General features: G+C 39.2%; 1 protein-coding gene across 1 annotated transcript in view; it reads left to right on the forward strand.

The window, feature by feature from the left end:
* Nucleotides 1–26,271, forward strand: part of ppp1r16a (protein phosphatase 1, regulatory subunit 16A) — a 66,037-nt gene that overhangs the window by 10,387 nt on the left and 29,379 nt on the right. Inside the window, exon 2 of the mRNA XM_051666766.1 lies at nucleotides 17,404–17,868. Coding sequence (XP_051522726.1) covers nucleotides 17,622–17,868 — 247 coding nt within the window. The 5' untranslated portion in view covers nucleotides 17,404–17,621. The remainder of the gene's footprint in view (nucleotides 1–17,403; nucleotides 17,869–26,271) is intronic.

The raw sequence follows: 26,271 nt of genomic DNA on the forward strand, positions 1-26,271 counted from the left end.
ATTACAGGAGAACCACTAGCTCCACACCCCACATTATAAACTCACTACTTCAGACTTATGTGCCCTCCAGAAGCCTGCATTTTGCGGGTGAACGGCGCCTCATGGTGCCATCTCATAGAGGCACAAAATCACTGTCCCGGACCTTTACCTTGACTGTTCCCTGCTGGTGGAATGACGTTTCTAATTCCACCCAAGCAGCTGTGTCTTAAGCCTCTTTCAAAAAACAGCTAAAGACATCTTTTTCGTGTACACCTAACCCATTCATACTAACGCACTACCTTCAGGTTCTTAAAAAATAAAATAAAAAAATTACAGCATTTATTATATTGTTGCCCCTTTTGTTGGATGAATCACTCCTATTATTCTACTCATTTGTAAGTCACTTTGAATCAGAATCAGAATGAGATTTATTGCCAAGTATGCTTACACATACAAGGAATTTGTCTTGGTGACAGGAGCCTCCAGTACACAACAATACAAAAACAGCAACAAGACTTTTAAAAAAATAATTAAAATTGAAAAAAAAAATAAATACTGAAAAGAAAAAAGTATATATAGAATACACAATAGACATATATATATATATATATACACACACACACACATAAATAAATAAATAATATATATATATAAATACATACATGCATACATATACATACACACATACACATACGAAGTGCAAATCTAAATACAAATCTGTTATATACAGTGCAAGGGAATGTAATGGCAGAAGAGGTAGGATGTGTTGGATAATATAAAAAGACTAAGCTGTGTATTGCACATTAATTATTGCTCAAAGGGGCAGTTTTAACTTCATGAGATGGATAGCCTGGGGGAAAAAACTGTTCCTGTGCCTGATGGTTCTGGTGCTCAGCTCTGAAGTGTCGGCCAGAAGGCAACAGTTCAAAAACGTAGTGGGCAGGGTGAGTGGGGTCCAGAGTGATTTATTTTATTTTATTTTATTTATTTTTTTTTTCAGTCTTTTTCCTCACTCTGGAAGATTTCGTAGCTGAACCAAACCAAACAGTTATAGAAGTGCAGAGGACAGACTCTGTGACTGCTGAGTAGAACTGTATCAGCAGCGCCTGTGGCAGGTTGAACTTCCTCAACTGGCGAAGGAAGTACAACCTCTGCTGGGCCTTTTTCGCAGTGGGGTCAATGTGGGTCTCCCACTTCAGGTCCTGTGAGATGGTACCTGCCCAGGAACCTGAATGACTCCACTGCTGCCACAGTGCTGTTTAGAATCGTGAAGGGGGACAGTGTTGGGGGGTTCCTCCTAAAGTCCACAATCATCTCCACCGTTCTGAGCATGTTCAGCTCAAGGTTGTTTTGACTGCACCAGACAGCCAGCTGTTTAACCTCCCTTCTGTATGCAGACTCATGGTCATCTCGGATGAGGCCGATGACAGTGGTGTCATCTGCAAACTTCAGGAGCTTGACAGAGGGGTCCTTGGAGATGCAGTTGTTGGTGTTGAGGGAGAAGAGTAGTAGGGAGAGCACACATCCCTGGGAGCCACCAGTGCTGACTGTATAGGTGCTGGAAGTGAATTTCTCCTTTCTCACAAGCTGCTGCCTGTCTGTCAGAAAGCTGGTAATCCACTGACAGATAGACGTGGGAACAGAGAGTTGGTGTAATTTAGTCCAGAGAATAGCTGGGATGATGGTGTTGAAAGCCAAACTGCAGTCCACAAAAAGGATCCTTGCATATGTCCCTGGTCTGTCCAGATGTTGCAGGATATGATGCAATTCCATGTTGACTGCATCATCCACAGACCTGTTTGCTCTAAGCAAATTGAAGGGGATCTAGAAAGGGTCCAGTGATGTCCTTCAGGTGGGCCAACGCCAGTCTCTCAAATGACTTCATGACCACAGATGTCAGGGCGACAGGTCTGTAGTCATTAAGTCCTGTGTTTTTTTTTTTGGTTTCTTTGGGATGGGGATGATAGTGGAATGTTTGAAGCAGCATGGGAGTTCACACTGCTCCAGTGATCTATTGAAGATCTTTGTGAAGATGGGGGCCAGCTGGTTAGCACAGGATCTAAGACATGCAGGTGAAACGCCATCTGGGCCCTGTGCATTCCTTCTCTTTTGTTTTCGAAAGACACGGCACACATCATCTTCACAGATATTAAGTGCAGGTTGAGTAGCAGGAGGGGGGAAGAGGGGGGTTGCAGGAGGTGTTGGTGTTTGTGAGAAGTGAAGGTCAGAGTGGGTGTGGGGTGTGAGATTGGGCCTTTCAAATCTACAGTAGAACACATTCAGGTTGTCAGCCAGTTGTTGGTCCACCACAGGGTTGGGGGTAGGAATCCTGTAATTTGTGAGTTGTTTCATGCCACTTCACACTGATTTAGGGTCGTTAGCTGTAAACTTGTTTTCCAGCTTCTCAGAGTATCTTCTTTTAACCACTCTGATTCCCTTATTCAGTGTGTTCCTGGCCTGATTGTACAAGACTTTATCCCCATCCCTGTAAGCATCCTCTTTGGCCTGATGAAGCTGCCTGAGTTCTGCTGTAAACCATGGTTTGTCTTTGTTAAATGTTAAATAAGTCCTAGTAGGAATGCACATAGCCTCACAGAAACTGATATATGATGTTACAGTATCTGTGAGCTCATCCAGATTGGTGTCTGCAGCTTCAAAAACACTCCAATCTGTGCAGTCAAAGCAGGCTTGTAGTTCCAGCTCTGCTTCATTGGTCCATCTCTTTACAGTCCTTACTACAGGCTTAGCAGATTTTAATTTCTGCCTGTAGGTTGGAAGAAGATGAACCAGACAGTGATCAGATAGTCCCAAAGCTGCTCTAGGAACAGAGCGATATGCATCCTTTATTGTTGTGTAGCAGTGATCCAGTATATTTCTGTCTCTGGTTGGGCATGTAATGTGCTGTTTGTATTTGGGCAGTTCACGTGTGAGGTTTGCTTGTTAAAATCCCCAAGAATAATAATAACTGAGTCTGGGTATTGTTGTTCCATGTCTGTGATTTGATCAGCCAGCTGTTGCAGTGCGGCATTCAAACACGCTTTTGGCGTGATATACACACCAGAATAAACGAGGAAACCTCCCGCAGCAAGTAGAAAGGCTTAAAGTTAATAAAGAGCGCTTCCAAATTAGGACAGCACATCTTCTTTAACGTTGTTACATCTGTACACCAACTTTCACTGATGTAAAAGCATGTTCCACCGCCTCTCGTTTTCCCCGTTAACTCCGCGATGCAATCCGCTCTGAACAGCTGAAAGCCCAGCAGATGTAACGCGCTGTCCGGAATGGCTTCACTCAGCCAGGTTTCTGTGAAGCACAAGGCAGCAGAGTTTGAAAAGTCCTTGTTTGTGCAGGTGAGATGTAGTTCGTCCATTTTGTTAGGGAGAGAGCGGAGATTCGCAAGAGATTCGCGTGAAAGCCACGCCGACGGAGCTTGACCAGCGCGCCTGCTCGTTTCCCTCGCCTGCGTCTCGTAGCACGTTTAAACAACACAGCCGTGCCTCCAACTAAAATGTCCAACAAAACGTCCAAATATTCAACATCCGGGAAAAGATTGACTGGTATATGGTGTCGAATGTTCAGCAGTTCGTCTCTGGTAAAACTGACTGAAAAAAGATTACTAAACACAGGACAAAACAACAAAACAGTAGGAGCGCTCCACACCGAGGCGGCCATCCGCAGCACCATCATGTATTTGATCAGCAATTAATAAATGTAAATTATATGTCCCTTTGGTTACTGTTAATGTTGTGGCTCTGTGTGCAGTGGATAGAGCATTGACTTATGGAATGGAAAGGCAAAGGTTTGAATCCATCCTGAGGCAACTTGAAATGTGTGTGTGTGTGCTCTTTGGTTTGTTCTTAGTGTTATGCAGTGGTTTTCATGTTGGTGCTTATCGAAGCAAATTTAGAATTGTATCTTTGTTGAAAAGTTACATGAAATCGAAGTTGATTATGATGAGTGCTATGGTTGGCAGTGTTGCTCTAAGCTTGGTATGGTTCTTTGGTGACTGACAAAGCTGTGCCTCCTATGGTGCAGTGGATTGTTCCAGTGGTTGTTCTCTGAACTGTGGACCATCCTGTGGTGTTTGCTTGTTCTGTATATCATATGTGCTCTTTGGGTTGTGCTTAGTGTTGTGCAGTGGTTTCCATGCTGGTGCTTGGCCCTGTAATTGCTGCTTGCAGCTATATTTATTATTTCTTCCTCCCCAATGGGAGTCTATGGAAGCCAATAAAACCATACATAGGAAAATGATGAAATTTGGCACACTGATAGGGGTGGTCATGAATTGCCCAAATTGGAGGTCTCTAGGACATACTCTGTAGCACCACCACCATGTAAAAAATTCACTTTTCTTTTGTGCGTATCTTTTGAACTGTTTGTCCAAGTATTACTCTCCTCCTGATGATTCCAGTGGACCCCTTACATTACATCCGCCCATTATAGTGGCCGGCACCTTGGATTATGTTATTCATCGTTTTTTCGCTTCTGCTACTTCAAATTTTGCCTGATTTGCACACAAAATGGCTCAAAATAATCTCCAGACTGAGCCGCACAGAATGAATGATACAGAATTTTGATATTTTACTTTGTTGAAAAGTTATGTAAACACATTTAACGAGGTGGCTGTGAACATGGATTTGAGGCTGTATCTTGGCAACGCTGTGTCCTATCAAAAAGAAACTTGGTATGCCTCATGAGGACCATGTTCTGAGAGCACATGCAGCATTTTGCGACAGCGCCACCTATGGGTCAAGAATTGAGAAATTGCTTTTTTTGCCTGTAACTTTTGAACATACAGGTGCATCTCAATAAATTAGAATGTCGTGGAAAAGTTCATTTATTTCTGTAATTCAACTCAAATTGTGAAACTCGTGTATTAAATAAATTCAATGCACACAGACTGAGGTAGTTTAAGTCTTTGGTTCTTTTAATTGTGATGATTTTGGCTCACATTTAACAAAAACCCACCAATTCACTATCTCAAAAAATTAGAATACATCATAAGACCAATAAAAAAAACATTTTTTGTGAATTGTTGGCCTTCTGGAAAGTATGTTAACTTACTGTATATGTACTCAATACTTGGTAGGGGCTCCTTTTGCTTTAATTACTGCCTCAATTCGGCGTGGCATGGAGGTTATCAGTTTGTGGCACTGCTGAGGTGGTATGGAAGCCCAGGTTTCTTTGACAGTGGCCTTCAGCTCATCTGCATTTTTTGGTCTCTTGTTTCTCATTTTCCTCTTGACAATACCCCATAGATTCTCTATGGGGTTCAGGTCTGGTGAGTTTGCTGGCCAGTCAAGCACACCAACACCATTGGTGTCATTTAACCAACTTTTGGTGCTTTTGGCAGTGTGGGCAGGTGCCAAATCCTGCTGGAAAGTGAAATCAGCATCTTTAAAAAGCTGGTCAGCAGAAGGAAGCATGAAGTGCTCCAAAATTTCTTGGTAAACGGGTGCAGTGACTTTGGTTTTCAAAAAACACAATGGACCAACACCAGCAGATGACATTGCACTCCAAATCATCACAGACTGTGGAAACTTAACACTGGACTTCAAGCAACTTGGGCTATGAGCTTCTCCACCCTTCCTCCAGACTCTAGGACCTTGGTTTCCAAATTAAATACAAAACTTGCTCTCATCTGAAAAGAGGACTTTGGAACACTGGGCAACAGTCCAGTTCTTCTTCTCCTTAGCCCAGGTAAGACGCCTCTGACGTTGTCTGTGGTTCAGGAGTGGCTTAACAAGAGGAATATGACAACTGTAGCCAAATTCCTTGACATGTCTGTGTGTGGTGGCTCTTGATGCCTTGACCCCAGCCTCAGTCCATTCCTTGTGAAGTTCACCCAAATTCTTGAATCGATTTTGCTTGACAATCATAAGGCTGCGGTTCTCTTGGTTGGTTGTGCATCTTTTTCTTCCACACTTTTTCCTTCCACTCAACTTTCTGTTAACATGCTTGGATACAGCACTCTGTGAACAGCCAGCTTCTTTGGCAATGAATGTTTGTGGCTTACCCTCCTAGTGAAGGGTGTCAATGATTGTCTTCTGGACAACTGTCAGATCAGCAGTCTTCCCCATGATTGTGTAGCCTAGTGAACCAAACTGAGAGACCATTTTGAAGGCTCAGGAAACCTTTGCAGGTGTTTTGAGTTGATTAGCTGATTGGCATGTCACCATATTCTAATTTGTTGAGATAGTGAATTGGTGGGTTTTTGTTAAATGTGAGCCAAAATCATCACAATTAAAAGAACCAAAGACTTAAACTACTTCAGTCTGTGTGCATTGAATTTATTTAATACACGAGTTTCACAATTTGAGTTGAATTACTGAAATAAATGAACTTTTCCACGACATTCTAATTTATTGAGATGCACCTGTATGTCCTAAAATCATGGGGTTGGTGTCTGTGGATTCCTTTAAGTCATGCTGATTTCAGCGATACCAGTTTTTCCCATATTACCTCTCCACCATATTGACACTTATTAAAAAATGATATCTCTTTTAAATACATTGTCAGATTTAAAAGAAAATTGGTATGCATCATCGACATGTCCTGACGATACTTCAGCAGTTTTGAGACAGCACCACCTATAGTTCAAAAGATAACCCACACTTGTATACTGACTCTAACCTCAGGAAGTCTCTGACATTCAATGAGCATGTCAACTGAGTGGTTCAGTGTGTTAGAGAACTGATTTATAGTTCAAAAGGTTATGGGTTCGATTCCCAGGTGGACCAGTGTTAGATATTGTACTGCAGATCTTTGTATTGTTTACTGAATAGTTGCAGGGCTTATCATAGATCATTTCTGTTTGAAGGTATACTTTTTATTCTTTGTATTAGTGTTGTTCTGATATATATGGGAGTGATATCTTTTGAAAGGATTGAGAAGTTTGGAGACAGCATCACATGTAGTTCAAAACAACATGGTCTGTTTAGCATGGTTATCATGCTGTATGCTATGATAGCTTAGCATGCTAATTGGTTAGCATGCTAACTGTTGGGTTTTCTGTCTTAAGGCTATTTGAACTCAGTGCTATCCGTAGGGAAACATTAGCTTAGCATGCTAATCGGTTAACATTAGTGGCCGTCCGATATATCGCGGAAGCTGATAAATTGGCCGATATTCGATATGTTTTTCTGTTTGGCCGATTTGTTTCTTGAGGGCGCCGAAAATCGCCTGCTTGCATGTGAAGCAACTGAGACGTAAACGACCAGTCACGGTTTGTTTTGTTGTTACGTGCCATACATGTATCATGTTACTACAGTAATAGACTGGTGTGCAACACAGTCTCATTTAAACGGTTCGCATATTAGAGCTGCAGCAGACTCATAATATATGATATAACACGATATACATCTCGGCATTTTCTACGAAGTGGACTAAATGTTCAGTTGTAAGTCAAAGCCACATGTGAGATGGTAAATGAAGCTTGCTTTGTTTCGGGGCAGAAGACTTTTCAGTTGCAGCAGCAGCATGAAGTTTAACACACTGCAGTTTATGGTGGTGTTGAAAATGGTGGAAGAGAATTGAAGTGTTACCACTTTTGGATGCCACCTGTTTATGGCATTCTCTACAGACATATTTTTTTAAAAGCATTGTCAGATTTAAAAGAGAATTTTTATGCATCATTAACATCATTTCCTGAGGATACCTGAGCAGTATTGTGACAGTGCCACCTATAGTTCAAAGGATAATCCACAGTTGTGTGCTGACTCTAACCTTGTAATGTCTGTCTGCCATTGGCTTGACACATCAACTGAGTGGTTCAGTGTGTAAAAGCACTGGTTTATAGTTTCAAACGTCATGGGTTTGAATCCCCACCTCGACAAATCATGCAGTTAAAATTTCTGTTACAGAAATTTTTGCATTTGGCTTACTAAATGGTTGCTTGGCTTTTCTCCAGTTAAATTTTCATTTTCATTTTGTTGTATAGTTACATGAATAAGAAGTTTATTATTGTGACAACGATGATTGGCTGTGATTGCTCTATGCTTGGTATGTCCCTTTGGTGACTGTCAATGTTGTGGCTCTGTGGTGCAGTGGACTGTGCAGTAACCTGTTGAACGTAAAGCCGTAGGTTCAAATCTATCCTGAGGTGATCTGTAATGTTGTGTGTGTTTGCGCTTTGTCATATGTAATCTTTGGGTTATGGTTAATGTTGTGCAATGCTTGCCATTTCAGTGCTTGGGCCCCGTAATGGTTGCTTGCAGCTATATTGTACCATAGTTTTTACGTGGTACTTCTAAGAAACATGGTACTTGAGAGATGGTACAAAATACATTTTGATACTTTTAATTTCTTTCATATACTGTTAGTGTTTTAATTTTCTTTTGGTTGGAAAATGTCTTTACCGTAAGTCATTTAAAAGCTGCGCAAACAGGAATTGAACTTAATTAAAAGACCTTTTTCATCACTGGCAAACAATATGGTCCATTTGTAGGTTTTGTTTCAATTATTTGTAGGTAAATATTCTCTTCATTATGTGCTCTGTTTGTTCTATGTTCTTAAGTATTCTGTTACTGTTCACTGAACCCCTCCAAACTATTCAGTACACAGTGAACTGATTCGGATTGAATCTTGAACCGATTCAGACTGTTTTACTAACCCGTTTGACCAATTCATTGAAAGAACTGACTCAAAAAGGGTGATTCATTGGTGAACCAGGCATTGCCCGTTCTGATTCTAAACAGCCGACAATTAGAGTGTCTAAACACGATATGATTGCTGAAATACAATATTATCAAGAAAATGTTCGCCTCTAATATCATCTCCTCTATACTGATCAATCATAGGAATGGTCAATTAGTTTTGCACGAGCAGTTCAGAATCGAAACTTAAACATGGTCCTTTATCTTACAGTGGAAGTGATTAAGGCTGTTCTAGCAAATCAAGATAATTCTTAATAAAGCAGAATTTTTTTCATCTTAATGGTTATAAAAGGCCATGAACTGTCAAGAAAGCTGCTCGAAGTACTGATTTCTCGGATATTATCTCCACGTGAAACAGAATTTCACTTGTTTGAGATGTTCTGCGTATTTGCAAAAGGTGCCGAGGAGTGCCAAATCAAGTCGCTTGGATGGCAAACATTTAATCCAAGGTCATATATCTTCAGAAGCTATATGATAGGTGTGGGTGAGAAACAGATAAACATTTACTGAAAGTCCTTTGCACAATTAATCTCCACTTTGACCAGCCCTCCTATGCTTGCCACGAGAGGACAGTGTTCTTCTGTCTTTTGGCAATTCGCGTTTTTAATGCATATCGCCACCTACTGGGCAGGAAGGAGAAAGAAATAAAAGGCAGGGATAATGGAAAGGAAAAGAAAAAATATATCATATTTGCACAAGAAGAAAACGTCTCACGAACGAGCATAGGAGGGCTGTTTGAAAGTATATTTATAGTAAAAAAGGATCTGTTTCTCACCCACACCTGTCATATAGCTTCTGAAGACATGGATTTGACCACTGGAGTCGTATGGATTATACTGCCTTTATGTGTTTTTTTTTTTGCAGCTTCAAAGTTCTGTCCACCATTTGCATTGTAAGGACCTACAGAGCTGAGATATTCTTCTAAAAAGTTTTGTGTTCTGCAGAAGAAAGTAAGTCATACATATCTGGGATGGCATGCGCATTGTAAAAACAATTTAAATTTTGTTCATTTAACTAAACTTAAGTCTTTTTGCTTTGACTCAAGTCACATGAACAAAAAAATATAAATTTCCTTCAACATAAGAAGTTTTGACAAACAACTAAATAATCCATTGTCAAAACTGTTTTATTTTTAGAAATCTGTATCAAACAGGTTTTGTTCAAATAACTTCAATATTGTGACACACAAGGCTTCCCAGGATGCTTTGCAGCACCTAAAGTTTTGATGTTTAAGTTCTGATTAAAGAACATTATGAACACCAGCAAAGGCTGGACATCCAAACCTTTGAACGGGAGGCACAGAGTTTTCAATACAAAGCTCAGAAATGGTGACACTCAACAAACACCATTAAATAAAATATAAGCTATTAACATCACCACACATCTATTAACTAACAGTAATTAAAAAAACAACAACAACAAAAAACAGCACAAATAAAGTCCACAAATTGTAACTAAAAAAAAAAAAATAAGCCTACAACACTAACCTCATTATTTATTCATAACTTGTACTTATGTTAGATTAACAATCGTATTTGCCATTTCAACTCACTTAGCAAATTTGACTGAAAAAGCAAAGATTTCAAATCTTTGCTTTTTCAGTCAAATTTGCTAAGTGAGTTGAAATGGCAAATACGATTGTTAATCTAACGTAAGTACAAGTTAAGTTGGCATGAAATTTTAGTTGTCAACTCAAAGCTAGTTTATACAACTAAACCTTTAAATCAGTTTTTACAGTGTGAGTATATGATGAGAGAATAAAATTTTTTGGATGAACTATTTCATTTTCGCAATATCCACCATACACAGTGCACATATTTGAACCGCACAAGATTGAAAGGGCATCTGACAGCTCCAAAAAGCGACCAACCACAGCAAATTTTTAATATTTTTTTACATGCCGTGTGGGGCAGGTAAAAAGCAAAGGTCTGTGCTTTGTGTTTTTGCAAAAGTTGATGTAGATGCAAGGACCTCACGTGCATATGCGACCCAATTTTCACGCTAGGGGACAAAAATGTCTGTCATTAGCCACTGGCCAAAAAATTAGTCACCAGTGATTGAGTGTAGTTTAGCATCAGTGTCCTTTCACTGCATGTTTGAAATTGTAATTAAATTTACCTTGTGGATTGCTGCATGGAATGTCACAATCGCATTCTGAGATGCTATTCTGCTCACTACAATTGTACAGAGTGGTTATCTGCATTACTGTAGCCTTTCTGTCAACCAGTCTGGCCCTTCTTCGTTGATCTCTCGCATCAACAAGCCCTTTCGTCCGCAGAACTGCCGCTCACTGGATGTTTTTTTGTTTTTGGCACAACTCTTGAGATTGTTGCCACAGTCGAACTCACTGAGAGAATTGTTTTTTCCCCCATTCTGATGGTCCTAACCTGTTTCTGCTTAATTTTATGAATTGTACTGCTGCCACACGATTAGCTGATTAGATAATCACATGTATCTGTAGGTGGGCTCTGTGGGGGCTCTGCCATCTCAAATCAAAATCAAATCACTTTTATTGTCACACAATCATATACACAAGTGCAATAGTGTGTGGAATTCTTGGGTGCAGTTCTGAGCAACATAGTAGTCGTGACAGTGATGAGACATATACCAATTTACAGTAAACATCAGATTTACACAACACAATTTAAAATCCAATATACACATAATTACAACACAGTATACAAATAATAACATACAATGTACAGTATACAATACACACAATATAGAATACACATTATACAATAAAAATATATATAGTATATATAAAATGTACAGTAGGTTGTATTGTACTGTATTGACATTCAGGCTGTCGGTTGATAGTAAGTTGCCAGTGTGTTGTTAAGAGAGAATATAATTTATGACAGTCTGGTGTGAGATAATAAGATTAATAAAGTGCAGTGCTGATGTATATTGATCGTGAGAGATCAAGAGTTCAAAAGTCTGATTGCTTGGGGGAAGAAGCTGTCATGAAGTCGGCTGGTGCGGGTCCTGATGCTGCGATACCGCCTGCCTGATGGTAGCAGTGAGAACAGCCCATGGCTCGGGTGGCTGGAGTCTCTGCTGATCCTCCGAGCTTTTTTTCACACACCGCCTGGTATATATGTCCTGGAGGGAGGGAAGCTCACCTCCGATGATGTGTCTGGCAGTTCGCACCACCCTTTGCAGGGCTTTGCGGTTGTGGGCTGTGCTATTGCCGTACCAAGCGGAGATGCAGCCAGTCAGGATGTTCTCTACAGTGCAGGTGTAGAACCATGTGAGGATGTGGCAGTTCATTCCATCTGTTGCAGGACTCCCTGTTCTGTCTACAGGCCTAATATAACATATACAGTACTGTGCAAAACTCTTAGGCACATAAGATGTTTTACAAAAGCATTTGTCTTAAGATGGTTATTTTTAGCTTTAGTATGTTTATAGTAAATATAAATATTAGACTCCCAAACATTCCTTTTGCAAATAGAATAGAAGAACAGGGAGCCCTGGAACAGATGGCATGGCCCCCACAGAGCCCCTCACTGAACATCGTGTCAGTCTGAGATTACATAAAGAGACAGAAGCAATTGAGACAGCCTAAATAGATAGAAGAACTGTGACAAATTCTCCAAGAAGCTTGGTACATCCTACCTACCAACAACCAAGACAAACTGTGTCCAGGTGTACCTAGGAGAATTGGTGCTGTTTTGAAGGAAAATATGGTCACACCAAATATTGATTTGGCTTTTTTTATGTTAACTGGACTTTGTATGATGTTGATTGGACAATGAAAACTATTTATGGCATTATTTTTGAAGATATCCTCACTATGCAACATTTTTCATAAGTGCCTAAAACTTTTGCACAGTACTGTATGTAGTTTGAGAGTGTAGGAAGACTGAGTCGATTGTGTCATTCACATTGTGTCATAGAGTCTGACATTAGTATGTTGCTAACAAACAAGTGTAGAGGTGAGGAGGGCGGGGCCGGGCTGGAATGAGACACACCCGGTCCCCAATCAGCCTGATGGGGCACGCGAGGGATAAAGGCGGCTGGGGACGAAAGTTCGAGAGAGAGAGAATTGCAGGCAGCTGTACTGTGTGTTTTTGGTTGTGTGTTTCAATTGTTTATTAAATTATTATTTATATTATTAAGCCGGTTCTCGCCTCCTCCTTTCCACTGAACCCCCTTACAACAAGTTACTGATTTTTAATGAACTAATTGAATGGAATTTTTATTGCTACTTTTCAGTATTAAATGAAATGTAAGTATATTTATAATCAACATTTCTCATATCATCCACCATCTTGGATTAATTTTTTCACTGATGAAAAGTTTGATGCCTTACAATGCTGTCTATGGAGGAAACGCACTAGGTTTTTGGAGCCGAGCTTTAAAGGGTTAGGAAGTTCCTTAGGGCGGCAGTGTTTTCTGGGGCGCCCTGATAAGTGGAGCCACTCCCCCACATCAGTGTTTGAAAGAAACACTAGCAAATAAATTAATTTCATTTATACAGTAGTGTAACAGTAGTTCAGCTATTTTCACAATAATACTATAGCTTTTCCAGTAATGAGCTACTGTGTCCAACTAGTTATGGTGCAACATGACCAAACACTACAATCTCACATTGTTTGAGCATGCAGCTGCCAAGTAAACGGAGACAGTGATCAAATGCACTTACCTAAACTGTTTGGTTTAATTTGTTAATTCGTTCAAACATCAACCGGTAAAAATTAACGATTTGTCAATCCACTCATGCAGAGTTGGTCCAAATTCATTTTAGTGAATCAGTTTATTCAGGCTGTTGTAATGAACTAGTTCAAATAAATGATTCACTGATTCACTTGAGCCCCTGAGTAGAACTCACTGCCTTTTTATTTATTTTTTTATTTTTATTTTTTTAAGTGAAATATTTAGGTGCCTGCAGCTGGTTATCACTATTGTATTTGGCTCATTGTTAAATTTATGTTCAATGTTCAGTTTATTTCAACCCAACAATGCTGATATATTACACAGTTTAATATAGTAAATAATATAAACATAAAATTGCTAAAAATAATAATAATAATGATAAACTCTTATTTGGCACTATATTTACTCAATTTCACACAAAACTTTAACTTTGTAAAAATATTGTATTTTAAATGGTAGATAGCAGTTTCATCTTTCTGTTCAGTCATAAAATGTTTGTAATTTATTTGCACATAAAGAAATTGTTAATATATTAGGAAGGAAATAACAGTACACACAGTAGTCCAGCAACCATGGATGACATGTCCACATTAGCAATCACATTTTCTCCAAAAATACCGAATCAAACCAATTGTACATACAGGGCATAGTGACTAAGGCATTTACGTACAGCACACGTGAAATGCTTTTACTTTGAAGTTGCACTCGCCTGCTCGTGTGGATCCACCATGAGCAGCAATCTTCTGACAGTTTAAACGGCCTGGATCGCCTACTTGGATTTACACGGAATAACTGTCTAGATTAGTGAATTGGAGGAACTTTTGATCCTGATCCTGAATTTTTGATTCTAGCTGATAGAATATGCATGTCAGAGGAAGATATTAGATGAGCGCTCGACAGGAAGAAAACATTGTATTTTCCTGAGGTTTGAGAATTACGAGATCTGCATATTCGTAAACGGTATGTAATAGAAGTTTTATTGATATTCGCCTTTTATCATTAGAAAAGAAAGTTAAAAGTTACAGGGAACTTCTGAGGAGAGGCTGATAGGATACATGCTTTAGAGGTAAATAAATGAGCGCTCCACAGGATGCTGGATATGCTCAAGTTTTGTGAGGTTGGTGTATTACATCTGTTTAAACAAGATATCCACATATTAGCAGTATATATGATATTAGTTTTATTGATATTTAACTTTTTATCATTAGACAAGACAGTTTAAAGTTACAGAGATCTGTCGAGGAGAGAGAGGGAGAATGAAACAGGTGAGCACTTTAACATTATGAGCTCATTATGAGTCTGCCACGGCTCTGATACACGCACCAATGATAGACGTGTTGCACACTGGTCTATCGTAGTAGTAACATGTTGGCACGTAACAACAAAACAAATCATGACTGGTCGTTTACATGTCTCAGTCGCTTCACATGCAAGCAGGCGATTTTCGAAATCCTCAAAAAACAAATCGGGCAACTGGGAAAATTTATCTCTGATGCCAATAATTAAAGTCAGAATATTGTCAGAATTATCGGCCTAGGCAATATATCAGTCGATCACTAGAATTAAATAATAGGCTAGTTATAGACATATTATTACAAACCTTTTCTCTCTTTAATAGCTTCAGTAGTCTTTAGGTCTAATTACAGGCCAAATTAATCAAATCACAAAATAAAATGCGACCTGTGTTTGATAATATTTTTATAAAATATTAAACATTGGTATATGGTACATACATTTTATTTTTTTTTGTGGTGAAGGGGCACCTCATGTCTGATCTTGACTAGGGCACCATGTGAGTCAGGACTGCCAATGGATAGTTCTCCCAAAAATTAAAGTTCTTTCATCATTCACTCACGCTCATGTTGTTCCTAACCCTTCTAACTTCCATTTTTCAGGGGAACACAAAAGTCAAGTCATTTTTATTTGTATAGCGCTTTTCACAACACACATAATTTCAAAGCAGCTTTACAAAAAATTATAACAGAAAATGAAGATGTCTGTAATGTCTTAAAGTCATCATTGTGCGGTTTGATGAAAAACACAATTTTAGATTATGACTTTAAAAATATATAATATGTATTTAGACCCCCAGTGAGCAAGCCAAAGGAACACAAAACTCCATAAGATGTTAGTTAATAGAGAAAAATAACCTTTGGGGGCCAGTTCCCCTCTGGCTAAACAGCATTAATTTAATGCCAATATTAGTTAAATATGTGTATTACAAGTCAACATCTTCTCCACTTAGTCACATAAAACAAGACTTGTTCAACACAAAGATAACTGATATTGGCATTATGCTATATAGCCAGAGGGGAACTGGCTCCCCCAGCGGAGCCTGGTTTCTCCAAAGGTTATTTTCCTCTATTAACTAACATCTTATGGAGTTTTGTGTTCCTTGCCACGGTCGCCTTTGGCTTGCTCACTGGGGACCTAAAGACAATATTTTTTTATGTATGATTTTCAATCGCGTTATACATTTAAACCGCACAATGAGGACTTTAAGACATTACAGACAATACAGCATAATTTTCTGTTACAGCATTAATTAATGGAAAGCTGCTTTTAAACTATGTTTGTTTTGAAAAGCGGTACACATAAAAATAACTTGACTAGCAGCCTATATTGAAAGAAAATGCCTTCATTTCTGAAATAATTATATATTTCATAAATAAACAAAAGCAATGCAATTTGTGGATTCAAAAGTATTTATTTTATTTTTTCTCCCCTTTTTCTCCACAATTTGGAATACCCAATTCCCAATGCGCTTTAAGTCCTTGTGGTGGCGTAGTGACTCGCCTCAATCCAGGTGGCGGAGGACGAATCTCAGTTGCCTCCGCGTCAGAGACGTCAATCCGCGCATCTAATGTGGCTTGTTGTGCGCATTACCGCGGAGGCATAGCGTGTGTGGAGCCTTCACGCTGTTCTCCGTGGCATCCACGCACAACTCACCACGTGCCCCACCGAGAGCGAGAACCACATTATGGTGACCACGAGGAGGTTACCCCATGTGACTCTACCCTCCCTAGCAACCAGGCCAATTTGGTTGCTTAGGAGACCTGGCTGGAGTCACTCAGCACACCCTGGATTCGAACTCGTGACTCCAGGGGTGGTAGTCAGCATCTTTACTCGCTGAGCTACCCAGGCCCCCAAAAGTATTTATTAAATTACTGTAGCTTTAAAAACCTGTTCATCAAAATATCTGAACATGTTGAGATTTAGGTACATATGTATATAATGTTTAATATACATGTTGTGTGCCATGCAGAGTGAAAATAAATCAGGCATATATTGTATACTTGCTCTTGAGTTGCTGAAATAATAATAAATAAATAGTTTGATGCTCCGTGCTGAAAAAAATCAAATGAATTAATAACTGACCAACAAAAATTGTCATTTTAAAGCTTAAAATCTGGACATAACAATGCATATAAGCAATATAACTAACTGTGAACAGGTGCTTTTTAATGTGCTGACAAATTAGAAGTGTTCCGTTTTCTTATGAAATATGATTTTTCTGTACAACATACTTTCAAACATTCGGTCAAAACATTGTACAGATTTGAAAGTTCTCGAGTAGAATACAACAAATATCTTGTCACTCACACACATATATATATATATATGAGTATATTTAGAGTAAAAGCCCAGAGTTCATAAGTTGTAAACAGATGTGTCTTTTTGTCGCATCTTTTCTTGTAACTTCATTAAACATAAACGGAATATAAAAAAACAGCAGACGTGATTTGATGCATAGATCTTAAAAATAATCTGGGAAAAAAAATGCACCGCCATTTCATATATAATTTTTGTCATCCTCTGGTTACAAAGCGGAGCAATTACAGCTGTTGTGGTCTGTCGATGCAACGCGTTGTTGCATATTTAAAGTGGTGCACATCAGGCTACGACGTAGACTATGCCGTAACTACCGTAGCTATTAGTATCCTACAGCATAGGTTCAAATCAGAAGTATAAATCAGCCTTAACATGTAACAATATCTTTTGTGTTGCACAGAAGAATGTCCTACATGAGGTTGAGTGTATGATGGCAGAATATTCATTTTTGGCTGTACTATCCCTTTCACATGTGAAAATGCTCCTTCTTTTTCAGAACTTGTCCTCCTGGTCCATATATGAACGGTTGTCAAGAATATGGTGTGATTTCATTGGCTTTCATCAGCGTCTCTGCGTGATCCCATTGAATATAGATCTGATGGTTGGACATCAGAGCTGCAGGTGTGAGTAAGACGAATGTCTGCAATCGGACACGGTGTCAGATCAAAGCAGATGTGATTGTGAGGACGTTGACAGTGGTGATTTTCGAGAGATATGGCAGAGCATGCGGAACTGCTAGCAGATATGGCAACCATTGGCCGTCTGTCGGCCACTGAACGTCTGAAGCACGCACAGAAGAGACGGGCGCAGCAGCTGAAAGGTTGGGCTCAGATGGAGAAGGACAACCCTCGTGCTAATAAAGCTGACCAAAAGGCAGACAGACTGAAAAAGAGCAGGAAGGTGACTTTTCCCACCAACATCACCTTACTGGAGGCTGCAGCCAGGAATGACCTTGAGGAGGGTAAGAGATGCATATAAGCTCAAAATGAATTGGGCTGCTTCTCATAATCACATTTCAGCATTAATTCTGGTCCACTTTGCGGCTTATTCTGTCCAAGAACTGCCCACTTAGACAGGAGAGACCATCTGAATGACATTTAAAGAGACCAACCAGGTTTGATTTTTATGTGCTGATTAGAGTCAGGATATTCTGAACATTTGTAGAGCAGAGTGAGGGAAAAATCGCAAAACCACGGCATAAACAATTGTACAGAGAACGATGGAAATAGCTGATAATGTGTGCAGACCTACTGATCAGAATTTCTGTCATTTCAAAAGGAATAAGTACTGACATAACACTGACACTTTTTTCACAGACATAACTCAGAAAACAAAGAATATACTGAAGAATATCCCTTTCAAGTCAGTCGTTCAATGCTGTGTCAGTTGCTACGATTTCGGAAGCTCTGCCCACGAATGACCATCTCTGAAGCCCTATAAAATCACGGCAATTCATTAGCAGACTTGAGGCACTTGAACCGGACACTCGTGAAGTCTCCATTCAAGATTGTCACACAGAGACTTATTTTGTCTCGTGTGCGTCCTCTGGACTGGTTTGTGTTGATCGACCTGAAAGATACATACTTTCGTGTTCACATAGCACATCGCCACAGGCTATTCTTAAGGGGACTTCGAGGAGATTACTTAACATTTTATAATCCTGCCCTTCGGCTTGTCCCTGGCTCCTCGCACATTCACAAAATGTGTCAATGCGGCATTTGATCCCCTGAAGCTGAGCGGTGTTCACATTTTGAAAAACCTCGACATTGTTTACAATAGAAACTTGCACAGAGCACAGACCAAGCGCCGTTCGCAAACCAAAACAGTCCAAAACAATTTCAAAACAATATAAAATAAAAAATAATTTCCAAATAATAATAATAAAAAAAAAAACTATGTAAACAATGACGCACTTCCTGCCTCCTCCTCCGCGTGATGTGTGACCTTACCAACGAGCTTGCGTCATCCCTCTCATGAGCACACGTCACAGAGATGTACGGAAGCGGACATTTGTAGTTAAAAAGTATATAAGTATTGTTTTGTTTCTCAATATAATCAATCGTTTGCGTTCAGAAGAACTTTATTTGTCGACTGGAGTCGTGTGAATTATTTTGATGCACCCTAAATATACATTTTGGACCATCAAAAAGTGGAGTACATTCACTTGCATTGTTTAGAGGAGGAGGCCTGAAATTAAATCCTAAAAGTCTTAAATTCTGTTTTGATGAAGAAAGAAACTCAGATACATCTTGGATGGCCTGAGGGTGAGTAAATGATCAGCAAATTTTCATTTTTGGGTGAACTATTCCTTTAAGCACTATCTGCCAATGGATTGCCATGATTTTATTTGGCTTCAGAGATTTTAACCACTCCACGGATTTCATATTAGCAAACTATAGTTTTGGCAAGTAATTTAGGATATCTGCTTTGTGCATAAGTAATTTTTCCAACAATTGTTTACAGACTGATTGTTTCACTTTTAATTGACTATATCACAATTCCAGTAGGTCAGATGTTTACATACACTAAGTTAACTGTGCCTTTAAGCTGCTTCCAGATTTCAGCAGATTCCAAAATTCCAGAAAATGATGTCAAGCCTTCAGACAATTAGCCAATTAGCTTCTGATAGGCTTATTGGAGTCAATTGGAGGTGTACCTGTGGATGTAATTTTAAGGCCTACCTTCATATTCAGTTCCTCTTTGCTTGACATCATGGGGAAATCAAAAGAAATCAGCCAAGACCTCAGAATAAAAATTGTGGACCTCCACAATCTGGTTCATCCTTGGGAGCAATTTCAAAATGCCTGAAGGTACCACATTCATCTGTACAAACAATAGTACACAAGTATAAACACCATGGGACCACACAGGAAGGAGATGCATTCTGTCTCTTAGAGATTAATGTAGTTTGGTGTGAGAAGTGCAAATCAGTCCCAGAACAACAGCAAAGGACCTTGGGCCGGTTGCACCAGCTATACGTAAGTTACAACTTAGCCTAGTTGTGGCGTAAATGGGCACTAAGTCACAATTTACGCACTACTAAATATCTGAGCGTTGCACCATTAAACTTAGGTAGGATGTAACCCTACGTATAAACTAAATATTTATGGAAGCCTCTGACAAGGAGTAATGGATGGAATAAAAAAGCAGACTGATGTTTTATGACATCAGTGAGCTCATGTTTTGCGTGACAGGCATCAATCCTTTTGACGTACAGTATTATGTTAACATTTACACTCTTACATTTACGAGAGAGAAAAAAAACGTTTAAGCATCTCTTCAGCATGAAACCGATCTAACGGTGCAGTTTTCAGGATGCGTCGCCCAGTGTCTAGTTTCAACACATTCAATATACACTATATTGCCAAAAGTATTCGCTCACCCATCCAAATAATTGAATTTAGTTGTTCGAATCACTTCCATGGCCACAGGTGTATAAAATGAAGCACCTAGGCATGCAGACTGCTTCTACAAACATTTGTGAAAGAATGGGCCGCTCTCAGGAGCTCAGTGAATTCCAGCGTGGTACTGTGATAGGATGCCACCTGTGCAACAAGTCCAGTTGTGAAATTTCCTCGCTACTAAATATTCCACAGTCAACTGTCAGTGGTATTATAACAAAGTGGAAGCGATTGGGAATGACAGCAACTCAGCCACGAAGTGGTAGGCCACGTAAAATGACAGAGCGGGGTCAGCGGATGCTGAGGCGCATAGTGCGCAGAGGTCGCCAACTTTCTGCAGAGTCAATCGCTACAGACCTCCAAAGTTCATGTGGCCTTCAGATTAGCTCAAGAACAGTGCGTAGAGAGCTTCATGGAATGGGTTTCCATGGCCAAGCAGCTGCATCCAAGCCATACATCACCAAGTGCAATGCAAAGCGTCGGATGCAGTGGTGTAAAGCACGCCGCCACTGGACTCTAGAGCAGTGGAGACGCGTTCTCTGGAGTGACGAATCACGCTTCTCCATCTGGCAATCTGATGGACGAGTCTGGGTTTGGCGGTTGCCAGGAGAACGGTACTTGTCTGACTGCATTGTGCCAACTTTGAAGTTTGGTGGAGGGGGGATTATGGTGTGGGGTTGTTTTTCAGGAGCTGGACTTGGCCCCTTAGTTCCAGTGAAAGGAACTCTGAATGCTTCAGCATACCAAGAGATTTTGAACAATTCCATGCTCCCAACTTTGTGGGAACAGTTTGGGGATGGCCCCTTCCTGTTCCAACATGACTGCGCACCAGTGCACAAAGCAAGGTCCATAAAGACATGGATGAGCGAGTTTGGTGTGGAAGAACTTGACTGGCCTGCACAGAGTCCTGACCTCAACCCGATAGAGCACCTTTGGGATGAATTAGAGCAAAGACTGCGAGCCAGGCCTTCTCGTCCAACATCAGTGTCTGACCTCACAAATGCGCTTCTGGAAGAATGGTCAAACAATCCCATAAACACACTCCTAAACCTTGTGGAAAGCCTTCCCAGAAGAGTTGAAGCTGTTATAGCTGCAAAGGGTGGGCCGACATCATATTAAACCCTATGGATTAAGAATGGGTATTAAGTTCATATGCGTCTAAAGGCAGATGAGCGAATACTTTTGGCAATATAGTGTGTATGTGTGTGTGTGTGTGTGTGTGATATTAAAATGAATAAATGTCTATTTTTCCAGCCTGTTTTATTAGTATTTATTTATCACCCCTTATTTTAGATACAGTTCCTATATATTGTTATTTACACAGGGCAAATATACTTTTAATGAGGAAGGAAAATTATGTGGATATATTGAAGCAACATCTCAAGACGTCAGCCAGGAAGTTAAAGCTTGGTCGCAAATGGGTCTTCCAAATGGACATTGACCCCAAGCATACCTCCAAAGTTGTGGCAAAATGGCTTAAGGACAACAAAGTCAAGGTATTGGAGTGGCCATCACAAAGCCCTGACCTCAGTCCAATAGAAAATTTGTGGATAGAACCGAAAAAGTGTGTGCGAGCAAGGAGGCCTACAAAGCTGACTCAGTTACACCAGTTCTGTCTGGAGGAATGGGCCAAAATTCCAGCAACTTATTGTGAGAAGCTTGTGGAAGGCTACCCAAAAAGTTTGACCCAAATTAAATAATTTAAAGGCAATGCTACCAAATACTAACAAAGTGTATGTAAACTTCTGACCCACTGGGAATGTGATGAAAGAAATGAAAGCTGAAATAAAACATTCTCACTACTATTATTCTGACATTTCACATTCTTAAAATAAAGCAGTGATCCTAACTGACCTAAGACAGGGAATGTATTCTATGTTTTCTAATTGTAAAAGCGAGATCCTTTGCTAAACTTTTATTTATTGACTGATTGTGTAAATTCGGTAATGTCCTCATTAATGTCATAGTCAAGCGAAGCACTTTTACAGTGATCATAAATTCTGCCTGCTGATGTTTGATTGACACTCTCTCATTAGCATGTTGCACAAAGGAAAAATAAGGAACTACATATATAAAATGATTAAAGAAAAATAGAATTAAAAATCAATTTTACATTTCCTATAACATTTCTGCATTTACCCAAACCTTTTATATTTTATTGTTTTGCATTAATGGGTGCATTTATTTATTTATGTATATAATTATTTATATATCTCCTCACACATTTAATTATTTATTTATACATATATTTTTATGCACAAATGTATGGATTTATTTACTTAATAAAATACACTACTGGTCAAAAGTTTTGAAACACTTACTCATTCTTTATTATAATTTTTTTTTTTTTCACATTTTAGAATAACAGTAAATTCATCGAATCTATGGAATAACATAAATGGAACTATGGAAATTATGTTGTGACAAAACAAAATCCAAAATAAATCAAAACCGTGTTATATTTGAGCATCTTCAAAGTAGCCACCCTTTGCCTAGAATTTGCAGAAATGTACTCTTGACATTTTCTCACCCAACTTCTTGAGGTATCACCCTGGGATGCTTTTTAAACAGTATTGAAGGAGTTCCCATCTATGTTGGGCACTTATTGGCTGCTTTTCTTTATTATTTGGTCCAAGTCATCAATTTCAAAAACTTATTTTTTTTAAATAAAATTTTAGTTTTATAATGAAATAAATTAATATGGTGGCACAATTATATTTTTGTCCACAAAACTGTCAAACATTTAAGCATATGCCTTCAGATCAAAAGATTTTTAAGATCATGAGAAACATTTCAGTCAAGTTTTTCAAAACTTTTGACCGGTAGTGTATGTATTTGAGTATTTATTATTTTTGCAGGTTTCATCCTCCATTCGTACCAATATGCAGTACTAGGGATGTAAATCATATGTTTCATCACGATACAATCTTATATTGATTCTCTAAGCCAGCATTCCGATTTTTGCTGATACCTCAAAGTCTGCCATGGTGCGATTTCAATTTGATTCAGGGGCCTGTGGTTAATATTACGATATTAAGTGCCTATTTTACAGTCAATAACATTTATTATCTCACAAATGCAACCAAAATATGAAAAACCAAAAATTTAGCCCAAAAAAAAAAAAGAAATGCTAATCCAGTATCCACATTGAGACATCCACAACAAAATACAGAAAAGTAAATAATATAAAAAATAAAGTCACATACATGTGATCATTAATTGTTTGATGACAGCTCATTGCCTTGTGGAATGAGGTAAACACTACGGTGACAGTTTGTCATCTCTACAACAGTCAAGCAAGTCTTCAGTCCAAAATAATTAAGCCCAAAGTATACTTCGATTTTGACGCGAACACTCAGCGTCTGCGTACATTCGAATGCGAGCCTGTCAAAATATACCCCTTTTGACAGTGCGCGCATACACAGGAGTTTGGCGCGTGTGCGCTACGACTGCTATGAGATCCCGGACAATTTCTCTTCAGGAGTTTCGACCCATAAAGACCTTACTCACTCTAGCGCCATCTTTGATTTTTAATGGGAATGACAACGAGGCTGTGAGGGATAGACTTACCATCTCTTCAATGGAACCCACGGTATAAAGCTGTAAAAACCTCCTAGATCACATATGATTTTCCACAACTCATGTTGTCTGGAGTTTTTTGTCTACAATGTTTTGTCCGCCAAATGATCCAAAAACAATTTAAACTGCAGTACAGCCTATTGAAAAGACTGTACATCTATCCCTCACAGCCTCGTCATTCCCGTCAAAAATTAAAGATGGCGCTGCTGTGAATAAGGTCTATATTACTTCAGACTCGAGTTATACAAATGCAGGTTTTTCCTGACCTCCTCACACACACGCTTTTCACGTGCATATCTATTGTTGTTGTTTTTACCTTCGTCTCCTGTTATTTACTGGCAATTATGTCTTCTAGCGCAGGGGACGGCAACCTATGGCATGCCAGTGATGGCGAGAGAGGAGTAGACTATTTTATTTACATAATAAAAAAAGCCTCCTATTCAGCTGTTGAAAACACGCTGTGTGATCATGAGGAAGGATTACATTAAGATGTAGATTGGATTGCAGGTGCGAAAAACTTCATAGAAATAAAATAGCCTGCTCCTCTCTCGCGGTTGCGCACGTTGGCACAGCCATTGACCAGGAAAATAAAAAATAGCACTCCATGTCAAAAAGGTTGCCGACCCCTGTTCTAGCATTTCTACGTGACAGCAGTGGCTCAAATGTGAGTATTGCCACCTTGTGGATCCACTAATTCATGCAAATAATTCCAGGCACATACGCAGCCTGCACGTTCAAAGACACGTGGTTAGAAAAATCAGGCTGCACGCGTTCAGTGCTCGAGCACTCTGCTGATGATGCACCATGCGTCCTGTCCGCGTACGCTCAGCTGTATTACAAATTTGTGTTACCGTTTACTGTGATAAATGTAAGTATAGTAAGGGTGTTGATGTGAAGATGTGAAAAGTCTTGTAATTGATGTTTGGTGCATGGCAGGTATTTTCTCTTTCCCTCGTCAGCACTGTTCATAATGTCAATGCTGTCTAGCAGTTTACTTTAAAATAGAAATTACTTATGTAGATTTTAAATTGGTCGCATGCACCATGATATCGATGGAAGCCCGATTTGCTGGATCACCTGACGGAAATGTGTGCGGACGTGGCTGGCATTAGAGTGTCAAAATAAAGGTACATCTTAAAAATATATGCATCGATGTTTATGCGTTGCATCCATGACATCACATTGTTGGTTATTTTATCGATGCTTCAAACCAGATGGAGGGCTGTGATTTAATTAAATAGTCTGAACACGCTGCCCGCTGTGCTGTGCTTTTGTGCGCAGCTCTGTTCTGTCTGTAGTGTGTAGTGCTTTCTTAAGTGCATGTAAACAGGATCAGTTTATTACACATACTCTTAGCTCGCGTGAGGCTCATGATAGTGTTTTCAGAGCGGTTCTGTGCTCGATACACACATTCTATCTTACCCTGAGTGATGCATGTGCTCTGAATTTGGTTTACGTTGTAACATGCACTGGGTGTGTTATATTTAAATGTAGAGTAAGGCCATCTTACCCTTAATTTACAACTTATTAAAATGTCTTATTTTGTGTAGAAATTAATGTAATTAATGCACAGTTTCAGAGATCGTATATAAAGTTTACAAGCAATATTGAGCCATTAAGGCTAATTAGTACTGGCTTTACAAAGCTGTTACTAGTATATTAATCACAACTTGACCCCCTGTTCTAATGTAAACATTTAACCTACTCAAGTTATAGGTTTGTTTTGCACATGTTTCAGTTACAATAAATTAAGTTTACCCCAAATACTTTTATGCTAGTCTTTGGATTGATGCCTTTTTCACACATCGATAATCTGTAGATTTTCCTGATGATTATCGTTATATATCATTTTTTATATAAATAGGGCTGCTCGTTGCACAATTGTCTTTGTCTTATCAAACATATTTCTAAACACAACTTTGGTAAAGTGTGAGCTGCAGGGTAAATTAAAGGGGGTCGCACACCGGACACATCTGACGACGACATGGCGCGTTCTAAAATTAGAAACAATTATTTATTTTCTACAATGGTACGCACACACAACCAACGCTCAGCGTCAACATTCTGAAGTGCCATAAAGCGCAACTTGGATAGTTTTCCATTAAATTCGACCCAAATCATTATCAGAGGACAAAGATTATTTACTCTAGGATAACTGGATGATATATTGTGTATAAGTATCTTTAATGTAGCCTACACAATGTATTTTCAGTAACAAGTTTGTCTTTTTGTGGTTTGACAGCTTGAATGAAAGACCTATTCATAGCTACATAAAGAGAAATTACATTATAAACATCGCGCAGTTACGACTGTTTCACTAACCTGCAAACTCTTCAACGTCACTTTGTTCATTCTTGAAGTACAAAAACCTTTGTAACTGTGGA

This window comes from Myxocyprinus asiaticus, chromosome 32, assembly GCF_019703515.2.
Source record: "Myxocyprinus asiaticus isolate MX2 ecotype Aquarium Trade chromosome 32, UBuf_Myxa_2, whole genome shotgun sequence".
Taxonomy (NCBI): domain Eukaryota; kingdom Metazoa; phylum Chordata; class Actinopteri; order Cypriniformes; family Catostomidae; genus Myxocyprinus; species Myxocyprinus asiaticus.